General features: G+C 41.1%; 1 protein-coding gene across 1 annotated transcript in view; it reads right to left on the bottom strand.

Annotated features, from left to right (window-relative positions):
- The window catches only part of USP43 (ubiquitin specific peptidase 43), a 65,452-nt gene that overhangs the window by 28,581 nt on the left and 22,631 nt on the right, over positions 1–14,240 (bottom strand). Inside the window, 6 exon segments of the mRNA XM_063112725.1 lie at positions 2,004–2,107; positions 5,731–5,842; positions 8,016–8,151; positions 9,433–9,568; positions 11,884–12,019; positions 13,412–13,504. Coding sequence (XP_062968795.1) covers positions 2,004–2,107; positions 5,731–5,842; positions 8,016–8,151; positions 9,433–9,568; positions 11,884–12,019; positions 13,412–13,504 — 717 coding nt within the window.

Raw genomic sequence — 14,240 nt, 5'->3', positions numbered from 1 at the left:
CAGGCAAATCTGCATCCCAGTGAAAAATCTGGGCTAGAGACGTAGGACCGGGGGCCTCATATTAAGGTGGCAGATGGAACCCAAAGTAAGATCACCCCAGGATGGAACACAGAGGACTGCAGAGGGCCAGAGAGGGGCACGGAGGCCCCACAGCACTTGAGGGCCCAGAGGAGGAGAATACTTCAAGGAGACAAAACAATCTCTAGGAGGTATATTTCTAGGTGGCACAAACATGCAATGGAATACTACCCAGCCTTAAAGAGGAAGGAAATTCTGACGCCTGCTACAACGTGGATGAACCTTGAAAACACGACGCTTGGTGAAATAAGCCAGTCACAAAAACTGTATGACTCCACTCTCATGAGGCACCTAGAGTAGCCAGATTCATAGACACAGAAAGCAGAGTGGTGGCTGCCAGGTGCCTTGGGAGGAGGACAGGGGAGTTAGTGTTGAATGGGTATGGAGTCTCAGTGTTGCAAGGTGAAAGAGTTCTAGAGATGGACGGTGGTGACCACTGCACAGCAATGTACCCAATGTCACTGAGCTGTACACTTAAAAACGGTTAAAATAGTGAATTTTATATTATGTGTATTTTATCACAATTTAAAAAAAAATATTCTAAGAGAACAAGGAGATGCTGGATCAAGGGGCTGAATGGAGGCCTCTGTGCAGGAGGCAAGGGACTGAGGATGTCAGAGGCCGGGGAGAGCTGTCCCAGTGGGGCTGGGGCTGGAAGGGTGTGGGCAGACTGCAGTGAGATGTCAGGTGAGCAGAAGGTGTGGACCAGGAAGGAGGTGGCCTCAGGAGGGCCTCCTTCAGGGCGGTCAACTTGCTGTGACGCTCTACTCTGTTCCATGCTTATCCAGCTACCTACGGTGAAAGACCAGTTTGTTTTCAAGCCACTGTAGACCGATACTTTTGCAAAAAAATAAAAATAATAAAAATGCAATGGAGGGTTGGGGAGCCTTACAAAATCCAAGTTCTATTTTTTAAAGAAATTATTATATTCGACATATTTTAGATTGTGCTGACATATTGCTTTAACATTTCTAAACGCTTCCTCTCAGGTTCTTGTCATGGATTTGTGACCATCAGTTTGTAGGCTGGCACCAGTCTGCGGAACACACTTTGAGTAGCACGGTTCTCATCCCTGAGACTGAGTGCCGTGAGGGGTCTTCTCCCCGGTGTTCCCTTTTCCTGTCAGACCCAACCAGGCCCTGGCTGACATTTCTGCTGCCTCCCTAACTCTGTAAAGCATCTACCAGCCAAGGAGGATGAAAATGGGGTGGGCTTCTTCTACCTTCTGGCTTGCTCCTTATCCTAGCTCTGGTCTCTTTAGAAAGGGAGAGGCCCATCTCTATACTATGGGTTCAGTCAGCTTTGGTTGACCAAGTCAGGAAATCAGAGAACTTTACTGAGAACTTTGGGTCTGTGGGTAAATGTGCAAAAGTGCCAGACAATTCCTATACAGAGCAAAACTGCCTCTTAGATGTTGTGCTGGCCCTGCAGATTGCTTCCCAAGCCCGCACATGGTGGGTCTGTAAAGGAGGGCACTTGAGAATCAGAAAATCAGAGCCACAGGAGACATGGCCACACTGGCTTTGTCCCTCAGCCACAATCCACAATCTTTTACAGTTTGGGGCCAATTCCGGTTCAATTAGTAGCATCACCTCACTGAATAAATTTGAGTTTTTTAGTTAAACCAGTTTGGGTTCAGATTTGGGCTCAGCCATTAGCTAGCTGGGTTAAGTGTGAGCACATTAACTGATCTCTGGGAACCTCAGTGTCCCCTCATCTTTAAGGTGGCCACAATAGCACCTCTTTACACATAAGAGCTAAAAGTGCAGAATGTGTCCATGTACCTACCATGGTGGCTGGTGCTGGAGAGGTAGGTGATCCAGGAGAGATAACATTGTAGCAATTTTATTGATACACAGCCTCAAAGGAGTCTAGTCAAATAAGAAAGCATTCATTTTCTTACCAAACCTGGAGCTTCCCCTTACCTGTCAACTGCCCAGTGACAGAGAGGCCGATTGTCCCGTGGGGATAAGTAACTGCAGGCCTGGGAGAGCCCCACAACCCGGATGGAGAACAGAGACCTCAGATTCTGCCAAGACAAAAACAGAGGAGGTGGGTCACCATGTAGTCCCTATGCTGACTTGGACTCTTCAGTGGCACGTGAAATGTAATCTTTTCAAAATGTAATCTTTTTTTCTATAGTGTATTTTGAATATTCCCTTAATAATTGGTATTCAAAATTGAGATATATAAAGGCTTCAATTTTTTTGCCAAAGATTTACACACTATACCTTTTAACAGTGATCTAATACTATGTTTAACATGTTAAATCTTCCCCCCAAAATGAACAGTGTATTTAAATAAGAAGTGTTTAACTGGAACAGATCCTGGTACAGTTAATGGAAAATAACTCAATTATGCTCATTATTAATAGGTAACTTAACCTACTTTACTAAGATGATTAACATCACCACAATGAGGCAATTATCTAAAAACAAGTTAAGTATATCTTACATACCACATGCAAAATAAATACTCCTATGTTACAAAATAAGCCACATAAAGAGATACCACCTTAGTTTTTATTCTAAAAATACACATTTTATCATATTCTAACATTTCTGAAATTAAAGTGAGACTTACAATCAGTGACATGTTTAAATTGAAGACGCCTGTTAAAAATTCAATGGAACAAATAACCCAGTTCAAAAATGGGCAAAGGACTTGAATAGACATTTCTCCAAACATATACAGATGGCCAATAAGCACATGAAAAGATGGTCAGTACCATGAGTCATTAGAGAAATGCAAACCAAGACCACAATGAGGTGCTACTTCATACCCACTGGGATGATTTTAATAATAATAATAATAATAAAAAGTTTAATCCAAAAAGAAATTAACAAGCATTGGCAAGGATGTAAAGAAATTGAAACCTTGAGCATTGCTGGTGGGAATATAAAATGGTGCAGCTGCTGTAGAAAACATTTTGGCAGTTTCTCAAAAGGTTAAATGTAGAACTACCATATAACCCATTAATTCTACTCCTAGGTATATATCCAAAAGAACTGAAAGCAGGGGTTCGAACAGATATATTTACACCAAAGTTCAATGCAACCTTATTCACAATAGTCAAAAGGTAGAAACAGCCCAAGCGTCCATCAACAAATGAATGGATAAACTAAATGTGGTATATCCATACACTGGACTATTACTCAGCCTTAAAGAGGAAGGAAATTCTGACACATGATACAACATGAATGAACCTTGAAAAAACATGACACTTAGTGAAATAAGCCAGTCACAAAGGGACAAATAATATACAATTCTAGTCATATGAAGTACCTAGAACAGGCAAATTCATAGAGACATAGAGTAGAAGGGCAGTCACAATGGGCTGGGGGAGGAGGACACGGGGAATTGTTGTTTAATGGGTATAAGGTTTTTGTTGGGGACATTGAGAAAACTGGGGGTATAGACAGTGGCAGCAATTGCACAACATTGTGAATGTAATTAATGTATACTTATGAGCGGTTAAAGTAAATAAATGTGACGTATATTTTACCACAATAAAAAATCAATGGGGTCTTCATTCAAATAATGGAAATATAGTTCTTAAATTTGTCACTGATGACCTTGGCAACAACTACAAAAAAATTAAAATTTCCTTCCAAACTCTGACAGAGGTAAAAGGCAGACATCTTTGCCTTAAAAACATTGGGGAAACGTAGGTTGAACTATGGCAGGGGGATAAGAGAAAAGCACTAGAAGTTCAGGAAAGAGAAGCAGCGCATGGGGAGACAGAATGACCCAAAACATGCAAAGAGCTATGAGTCGACTCCATCGGCTGTGGCAGCCTATGTTTGCAGGGAGCAACGGGACATGAGGTCGGTAGGTAAACCTGAGCCTGCTTGTAGAGGGTCTTGAGTGTGAAGGTCAGGGAGTCTGCAGGTCTAACTGGACTGTATCCACACTCTAGTTGACCTATGGCTTCAACAAAGAGAAAACCCGTGCCTGGGAGCGAGCTGACTGCAGGGGCTACGCTCAGGGTTGGCCACGTAAGGGGACACGTCCTGATGAGAATGTGAACTTAAATCTGGGGGAGAAAACTCTTTTTCCTCTGTCACCCCTAATTGAGCCTTGCTGTTTGGATGCAGCTTACCCTGCCTGCACACAAAGAAATAGTGCTGGCCTCACACACCCAAGTTTACAAAGTCTCGTAAAAATGTTCTGGCAATGATCAATTTTTTTTCCCCATAATTCATGCAAATTAATTCTGCCCAGCAAATTGGTCATTTTTGTAAGACACCTTTTCCCGTCTTCTATTCTTGGCTAAGGAGATCCATTTTACAACCTTCCATACATGGTCACTTCATTTAATCTCTTCAGTTCAGTGCTGTGATCTGAATACATCCTTTTCAAATTACCATATTGAGCCATTATTTAGCATAGTATTAAAAGAATCATGGGTTAAAAGTGTGGGCTAGCATGGGAGCCTCACAAAAATTTGGAACACATAATTCCTACAGAAAAGTACGCCCAACCATACATTTACCCATGAACCTTTGGAAAAGCATCCATGGTTGAGTTGAAGGTTGCCTGTGTTAGAATTTTTCTGGCCCCACCGACGGCTTGATCAGCTTCTAAAACTGAAATAACTATAAAGGCATAGGGGCAAAAGTCTATGTATGGGAGCAGGTAGAGAACAAGGACAGCTGAATTAAATGTTCACATGAAAGTGGTGTCGTCCACTTTCAAGCATCAGTAGCACAGATTTTGGGAGTGGCTGAAGCTATCACTAGATATTCTGACCTACTTGGAGAGAAGTTAGAGTTTCTAACTTGGGTGCAGTGCAGATCTGTTTTGTAGTATATTGGAAAAAATCCTTTGGAGATAAAGGCTGGCACAAATGTAGTGAAGGTCTTTAACAAAGTGGTATTTGATATAAATCCTAAATCAAATGTATGGCTTTCCCTGAGCAGGAAGGAACTTGAATTATGAGGAATCATCTCTGAAATAAGTTTGGTACATCTCCCAGATGAAAAGCTCTTACTAAGAGAACACAGTTAGGGGTAAATGAGATTCTGGTGTTACTAACCTGTCCCTAAAAATTTCAACATCTTCTATGCCAGGCAGCCATTAAAATAGTTTGATTTTATAGCAGCTATAAATCAATGATTTTTAAATGTTGTTTTTATTTGGAAACTATCAATCTGAGAATAAATAAATGAACAAGGCAAAGAGGGGTTTTCCTTTGAGTTTTTATCTCAGTTTTTCAAAAACTAGACAAAACAATTTTAATATCTAGACTTTCATATGTAGACATATCATCAATTTTAAATTCCACAGAAGTTATATCTCAAGTTTCTGGAAATTTCTGATCTAAATGTATAAGTTACAATTTATTACAATGTGCTGTCCTCTAAGGAAAACTATAAAAGCCATAAATATACAAGATTGAGAAGAATAATGTAAATGTCACTCTTTATTCTAATGATATTTTGCAAGATTTAACAAGAAAAAGCTCCATTCATGAAAGGTATTTTGTAATGTCAGAGTAAAACACCACAGGCTATAAAATGGTTACTTCCTTGCACATAGATCAAAGTCGTTTTATAAAACAGGGTGAACACTCTTCATTAATAGCAAATTCTTTTCCCCCCAAGCTACCCCTAGATCCCACCTCCCCACCACCAGCACACACACACTGACCTGTCCAGGAGCCTCACTCTTCATGAGATAGCTGACCTTACTGAGAATACACTGCTGGAGCTGGGCCCAGGAAATGGTCCTGTCTTCCCTTATTAGGAAAGGAGGTCCAAACCTGAAAATCCAAGGAAATGAGGTCATTCCAGTCAAGGAAACAGCAATCACATCCAACAGTATCCTCAGTTCTTCTCAATTGGATCAGAGTTAAGAGCCATGCGTGATACAAAATTGCCAGAGAACTTCATTACAAAAGGAAACCCTGCAGTATAAACTGCAAAGCCAGACACTGTGGCATGAAGAGCACTCCCAATGATCAGCTGGCTTCCCCACAGTAACGAATAAAAGAACACTGGATTCAGAGGAAAGCAAGGCAGGGATAAATCTAGACGACACAATTGCCAGTTTTGTGTATCAGGAATATTCTCACAACTGGAAATGTTTTCCATATCCCAACCCGATGAACACCCAGCAGTGAGCTTGTAGTACAATGAATGCTGAATGCGCCTGTCGCTCTTGGTCCCAGCTCCGCCCTGGACACCACTGGACAAATCACTGACCACTTATGTTTCCAAGCCATATCATGGAAGGTTGCATAAAGTTCCAGCAGGGTAAGAATGTGACACTGTTGAATAACCTTTGCTAAGACACAGCACAAATGGGAGGTGTGTCTGGATGGGCAAGGGCACTGTGCATCCACTGTTGTACGGACAGATCAGTTTATTTAACTAATCCTGCATTGTTAGGCATTCACATTGCTTCCAATTTTTTATTTAAATAATGCTTGCTTATGGCAGAAACTCCATATATTCTTGTTCAGACACCTTTGGGTGCACATGACCAATTGTTCCCTTAGGATAAAGTTCCCACAAGTGGAAGGGCAAGACCAAAGCTATTTATTCCCAAACTGCCCTCCAGAAAAGCCATACCAATGTACCAGTGAGGGAGGTGTCTGATTCCCTGGCTCTTGCCCAGAAGTATTATGAATTTCTAAAAATCCTTTAACAATCTGAAAGCTTAAGAATAGTATCCTGCTATTGCAATAAGAATTTCTTCTACTAATGATGCTGAATACCTTAACTATGTTTATATTTCTTCTGTGAACTAATGTTAATCTCTGGGGCTCATTTCACCAAGAGTATTTATCTCATTCATTTGAGAGAGAGCTAGATTTTATATGATGGATATCAATCCTTCACCTCTCACATGACATAAATATTTTTTCTCATTTGTCCTTTGCCTTTCAAATTTGTTTTCAGTTTAAAATTTTTAATATATTTTAAACATCAGCCTTTTCCTTTATAGTCTCCTGCCTTAGGTGTTAAAATAGCCCCCCACCCAAAGATATAAATATTCCCCTATACTGTCTTTACATTATTTTGTGGCTTCCTTTTCTATAGTTACCTTTCTAATCAATCTGGAATTCAAACATGTGACTTTATGGCAGGAGTAAAAAAAATCGAGTATTTAAAGTAAAAAGAAAGAAAGAAATCACCTAGCCTAGCTTTACCTATTGACTAATGTATTCACTGCCTAGTAATAGGAAATATATCATTTTTATTATCAAATGATATATACATACAGACACTTTGGCCTATTCTATTCCATTGATTTAATTGTATATTTTTCTGCCCATATCACAATATTTTAATAATTAAAACTGAATCCTGTTGTAATAAAACAAACTCTCTTTCTCCTTCCCTCCCCCAATATTTTCTGGCTATTCTTTCCAGTTTATTATTCTAGATATATTTTAGAAACATTTTATCAATCTAAACATTTCATATTGGAATTCTATCTTTTAAACCTGTATTTTTACTATATAAGAAAGCTATTTGTTTTTGTACATTTCTTCTGTCACCGGTCACTTTTCCCAAATAAACCCTGTCATTAGTCTTCATCACTTTCCAGTTCTTGGTTTTCTGGACAGACATAAAATCTACACCTAGAGGTAATTTTATCTCCTCTTTTCTTACAGCTACTTTCTTTTAGCTTGTCTTACTGAACTGCTAGCCCTCACAACACAATATAAGGTAACAGTAGAGACAATGAAAATAATTATTCCTGCAATTAATAGGAAAGCCTCTGACGTTTGATGATTAAGGATGATGTCAGCTATCTGCTTAAGGCAGTTATTTCCAATCCTCTTGATCAGAAAGTACCCTTCTCTCTACTCCCAGTTTGGGAATAGATATTAAACTTTATCGAGTTAGAATTATTCTAGACAGAATCCCAAGGACAGGTCTACAAATCCCTGACATCACATGAAAAAAGGACAAAGTTAAACCTACCTGCTAGCCTGCTGCCCTGCCCCCACCAAGTTACAGAAGAGGATTGGCACCGTGTCCTCACTGTGGAGAGGCGGGGAGAGTCGCTGACCCTCCCGGGCTGCCAAGCATGGGGAGACCGACAGACCCGACGGAGGAACTGGAGGAGAGAGAATGGCATCGTATTCTTCAGGGAGCTGCTGTGCTGGGTCAGAACCTTGGCTTCTCCAGCCCCTCCTTCTCTGAGCATAAATTAACCCCCACTGGGAAGACCCCCAAGGGCTTCAGAGGGAGATCATAAAGTTCATGGCACTTGTGCCACCTGGCACATGAAGATCACATGCATGGAAGTGAATGTGCAGTTGTTTTCAGCCAATCATTTTAAAATAAGGGCAAAGATTTAATGAACACTTTTCAAAGCAAACTGAAAAATACTCCAAAATGATTTTGGTTGATGGTATGACTTGATTGGATAGCCCCCAGAGTATCCACCCTCTTAGAAAGTCAACATAAGAAGTACACAGAGAAGGTGACAATCTTTACCACTGTGGAAGTAGAGGGACTGAACACATCCCCCTTTTCCAATCCATTCTGAAATTTTGACTTTCAAGGAAAAGGTGTGCCACCCATGATTAAACTAGAAATGAGGACTTGTTTCACTGGGTGATAACACAGTCAGGTTGGTCAATGTCTTGTTCCAGATTCCCAGTGCCCAGAATCTCCCCGTCAACTCAGAGACCCACCAACATCCAGCTCCCACAGCCCGCTCCCTATGCTGGCTGAGCACATGGGGTTAGAGCATAGGATGCATCTGGGGTAACACTGGCACAGGGTCCTTTAGAAATGGGCCTTCTTGACCAGCTAATTGAGCCAAAATATATACTGACATACAATGAAAGACTGTTAGAAATTGTCTAAGATTTAGGAAAAACAAAGTTTATGAAGTGGAACTATTAACAAAAAGTTATTTAGTAACCTCTTTGGCCATCTACTGCTCAAATTTGTAGAAGTTTGACTAAAAACACAGACCTTGAACCTTGAGTCCTGAAGACATACAGATTCCCCCAGCACCTGTACTGAATAGTGATTCTCAAAGTATGGTCCCCAGGACCTGCAGCACCAGTATCACCCAGGAACTTGTTAAACATGTAAACTCTCGGGCCCCACCCCAGGCCTACTGAATCATAAACTCTGTGGGTGGGGCCCATAAATCTGCTTTCACAAGCCCTCTGGGTGATTCTGATATTTGCCAAGGTTTTGAGAATACTGTATTCGCTGAATGATTTCTAATATCAACCCTCTGTATATCAACTATCAGGGAAAAAAAGCCAGACAGTTCCAAGTGCTAAACTAAATGTTTTATGTTTTAGCACCCAAAGAGTATCCTCTCAAACCTATAACTCATAACATCCAAATAAAATTATGCAAAGCACTATTGTACCTGGAAGCGTTCCCTGGCCAGGTGACGGAGGGACTTGGAAGGCATACACATTATCTCCATCTGCAATGGTATTCAGGTCCTCCTCATCAAAGAAAGAACGCTGGAATCCATTGGGATGCAGTTCAACCAAGATCATCTGGAATGAGAAGGATCATTTTCCCTCTTGATTTCTCAAAGAGAACTTAACAGACAAGAAATCTAAAAGGGACTGATAGTCTTCAATCTCTTTTTTCACCTTTCCTTCCTTCTGACTAAGAGGCTACATACTTTTAGTAACAAAACACCATAGGGATAACAATCAGATAAACCACAGACATCTCAACTGGAACAAAAAAGAAAACTCAAAATCTAATGTTTTATACCCAGCTAAACTACGAGGGAAAATGAGAATAAAATAAAGCCTTCTTCAGATAAACACAAAAAGTAAGTGTTTACCACTAACAGCTCGACTGGGAGAACTTCTAAATAGTGTCACTAATCTTTTTCACATTATGTCATATATAAAAAATATTTTAATGAAACAATGAGGTAAACAGAAGGAGATGGTTAAGTGATAGAGAAGGGAAAGGATTGCCTTAGGGGTCCTGGCTGCCCCAGATCCAACTCTGCTGCCTCGAGAGCTGAAGGAATGAATATCTCAACACACATAACTCATTCAAGGCACACTAGCTGGAGTTCTCTTGCAAAAAATTACATTTCGGGATTAAAAAAAAAAAAACTGAGTCAGAAGGAAAATTTGAGTTGTAAAAAGAAATTATGAACTAAAGAAAATGGTAAATATTGGTAAATGTAAACATGCATTGATTATAGAAAACTGTCATAACTATTAGTACTACTACACTGGTGGGAGAGGGAAGAAGAGGTTCAAATAGTAGACAACAATAATATCTATTACACTAATATCTAAATCAAAAAGGTATAAGGGAAATTAATGCATACCAAGATCCTGTGTTGTTTGGGAAGATTAACATTAGACTTTGTTAATTATGTAGGTTGACATCTTAATAACAACCATTAAAAGAAGAGAAATACAATGTATATTTCCAAAACCAGAAGAGATGGAATAAAGAAAAATTGCTCAACCTAAAAGCAGCAGTAAAGGAGGGAGGGAGGATGGAATTAATTTCTATCTTCCTGAACAAACACATCACACCTCTCATCAAATTCCTGACAGTCCCACACTCTTAGCTATGCAAAGTCTACCTCTCTCAGACTTCCCCCTTTTGAGCTTTTATTATTACCATTTTTTTCCTCAAGACTTTCACCCACTGTCTTATTCTCTCTCTCAATAGGTCCCTATAGAGCACTTTTGAATTACAAAGCAACATACACACATTTATCCCCCATGTGAGATCCTCATAAAAATTTAACAAGGAAGTGACAGAGGTCAGAGGGAATGACTGGGTGGAAGCAGGAAGGAACCCTCAGGGCTGATGAAAAGGCTCAGTAGCAATAATACAGACCTAGACATATGTAAAAAGTCACCAGACCACAATCTTAAGATACATACATTTTATGGTATATGTGGTAGACTTTTATAAAAAAGTTAAAAATATTTCTGATTTGAAAAAAGCCCATGAAGCAGTCAGAAAAGTATAAAGTTTCCATGTTATAATTAAAGCTGCAGTTGCTGAATCACAATTGGAACCCATTCTGAGCCCTTTCCATCCTGCCCTGTTGCTTCACACCACCATCATCGCTACCCCCACCCCACCTTCCATGGGGGCCCCTCGGTCACAGTGAAGCCAATCCCTTTACCAAGACCCCTTAAAAAAAAAAAGGCAGAACACAGCCATCCCACTGTCTCCCAAATCTCCTCTCTCATGTTAGGAATCCTCATCGCTCTCAGCAGTTTCTCATATTTCATTTATTGTCCCTTCAGGATCTTGGTTTATATTCTCAGGAATGAAAATACAGCGTTTTCATAGTACAATAGTAGCTCAGTACATAGTATAATAGTAGTACATGGTGCAGAACCATCTGGGTTCAAATCCTGGCTCAGACACTTGCTAGCTGTGTGACCTTAGGCAAGTCACTTAACCCCTCAGGACTTCTTTTCTCCTCACTGGTAAAATGAGGATAATTGTCATGTCCAATTCACAGGATACTTGTGATTAAATCAGCCACGAATATAAATAAATATAAAGTTCATGAAGTAGTACCCAGGACTTAGTAAGCAAGACTGATGGCTAGCTATTATTAGAATTATTAGATCCTAATCATCATCCCCTTCTTGGAAGGCAAAGGTGTCCTTTTCTGGTCATTCTGTGTAAATGCAGGGAGCAGTCAAGGCCCTGTCATCACAGACACCAGGGACTACTAATCAAACAGAAACCCGTGAGTCACTCTGGAGTCACCTGGGAACCACAAATCAGCCTGAACAGTCTAGACAGCTGGCCCAGGCGGCACTCTGTCATCCAGTGACCAGGCCCCAATGCAATTCCATCACACCTCATCTGCAGGGATGCCTCCTTCCTCTGCAACCATCTTTCTCAGGGCTGCCACTGTGCTGAAGATCGGCACGGCCAGGCCAACCCGCAGGAACCGCTGACTCCTAGAGGAGAAGGCCAAGGTCACGCTCAAGAATCTGGAAAATAGGAAGGGGGCAACATCCTTAAGGGACTGATATAAACTGTCACCAATACCACGGACAATTAAGTTTAGCATTTAGTTAATCTCCGCTTCCTGGTTGGGTCCCTGCACTTTAGGTACACTGCCACTAGGGAGCAGCAGAGAGCCATATCTCCTAAACTGTCTAGAGAGAGAAAAACAAAAGGTATTTGATTAATAATCACCATGCAGGTCTCTGATCTCAAGGCTCTATTTGTGAAATAGATAGTCTTAAACAAAAACAAACTTTGGAGTTTGAAAAGTAAAGCTGTCAAGCTGCTTTTCCCAGTACAAAGCAACACTACTGACGGTGTTCTTCCCTTAATGAAATTCTCCCTTGGAAATATCTGCTTCCACTTCCCACCATCTCTACCAACACACCAAGGCTCACTCTTCTGACTCCTGTTTCTCCTGTTCGATACAGTACTAAGTGTCCAAGTCACTCAGTTAATTAAGAGAGATGGGATTTGAACCTGGGCAGTCTGGCTCCAAAGTCAGTGGTCTTAACCACTGTGCTATCAGAGAGGGAGTCTCAGATCACATCTATCAGTAGACATTATTCAGTGGTGTCACTGATGACAGTATAAGCCATGTTATAGTAAAGCCAGCAGTTATACTTGTGTTGTAAACAATCAGCAGCCCAGGATTTCAGAGCACAAAGGGAGACAGCTGCCAGGGAAGCCTTATGAAGATGTCAATGTCTTCGGCTGTATCCTGAAGACAGAGGATGTCAAGAGGTAGAGGGTAAGAGACTTTGTACTTAAAAACGTGGGGAACACACAGAAGAAATGCCTCCGTCTCAATGCCAGCGAAGGCTCGCCAGCATTCTGTGACACTGACATCAGCCAGTTGTCTTAATGGCCACTGCTAAGACTGGGACTTCCGTGGAGCAGGCTTTACTGTGTGCTTCTTACTTTTGTAGAGTGAGCTCCACTGCACCTCTTCCCCAACCCTACCTCCATTTTTCTTTCTTTGCTCCTTAAAGAAATCTTTTCCCTATACCTTCACAAAGAAGAAAAAGGATTCTGAAATAAAGCAGGGAAAAGTAAGTGGTGACAGATTTTCCCCAGTTTGCCCCTGTCTGACCAAGTGGTACCGATGGGTCCATGCCACTGACCTAAGCCCAGCAATGGTGCTGATAAACAAAAGCATTCCATTCACAACTCCTTCCTCAGCTAAAGAAGGGATACAGTAACCTTTCATTTTAATTGTCACATTGAATGTGACCCAGTGACAAAACTGGCTTGTCTTCGAGAAATGCTGGCTCAGACGCAAAAGAGAGAAAATGGCAGATGCAAGGCCAGAAGGTTCCCAGCATCGAGTAAGGATGGAAGTCAAGTTCACGAGGCAAGCTGCGACACTCACGTACCTCGTCTGGCGCAAGGGGATGGGTAGGGACACACACAGGAAAGGATCAAAGGTGTTGCTCTGTTTCAGGCAGTGGGGACAAGTCAAGGAAGATCTGTAGGGGTAAAGAACAGAGATGAAAGTTTAATCACATGTGAGCAGTTCAGTGGGTCCTCAAAGAGTTAAATACAGAATTACCACTGCATTTCCACCCTGAGCGATTCCACCCAGAAGAACTGAAAGCAGGTGTTCAAAGAGACTTATACATAAATGTTCACAGTGGCACTCTTCACGATGGCCGAAAGGTAGGAACAAACTAACTGTCCATCAGCAGATAAACAGATGGTCAGAGCATGGTATACCCACAGTGAAATGTAACTCAGCCGCAGAAGGGAATGAAGTTCTGACCCACACTGCAATGTGATGAACCTGGAATTCATTATACTAAGGGAAAGAAGCCACACGCAAAAGGCCACCTGTTGGGTGATTCCGTTTATATGAACTATCCAGAATAGGCAAAGCCGTAGAGACAGAAAGCAAATGGGTGGTTGCCAGGGGCTGGGACCGGGAGGAGCGGGGACTGACATGACTGGCACCAGATTTTCTTTTGGGGTGATGAAAATGTTTAGGAACTAGAAGGAGATGGTGGTTGTACAACACTGTGAATGTACAGGCCACTGAATTGTACACGTTAAAATGGTTAATTTTATCTTGCAGGACTTTCATTTCAATTAAGAAAAAAGAAAGGAAAAGAAAGTTTAATCACACGTTGTTAGTGTATCGAGTATGGGAAGGGAAGCTATAACCTCTCCAAATAGAAACAGAGCATGCCAACTTTGAAGCTGAAGGAT

Source organism: Cynocephalus volans, chromosome 10 (genome assembly GCF_027409185.1).
Source record: "Cynocephalus volans isolate mCynVol1 chromosome 10, mCynVol1.pri, whole genome shotgun sequence".
Taxonomy (NCBI): domain Eukaryota; kingdom Metazoa; phylum Chordata; class Mammalia; order Dermoptera; family Cynocephalidae; genus Cynocephalus; species Cynocephalus volans.
Note: the sequence above shows the minus strand (reverse complement) of the source record. Positions and strands in the feature narration are given on the sequence as shown.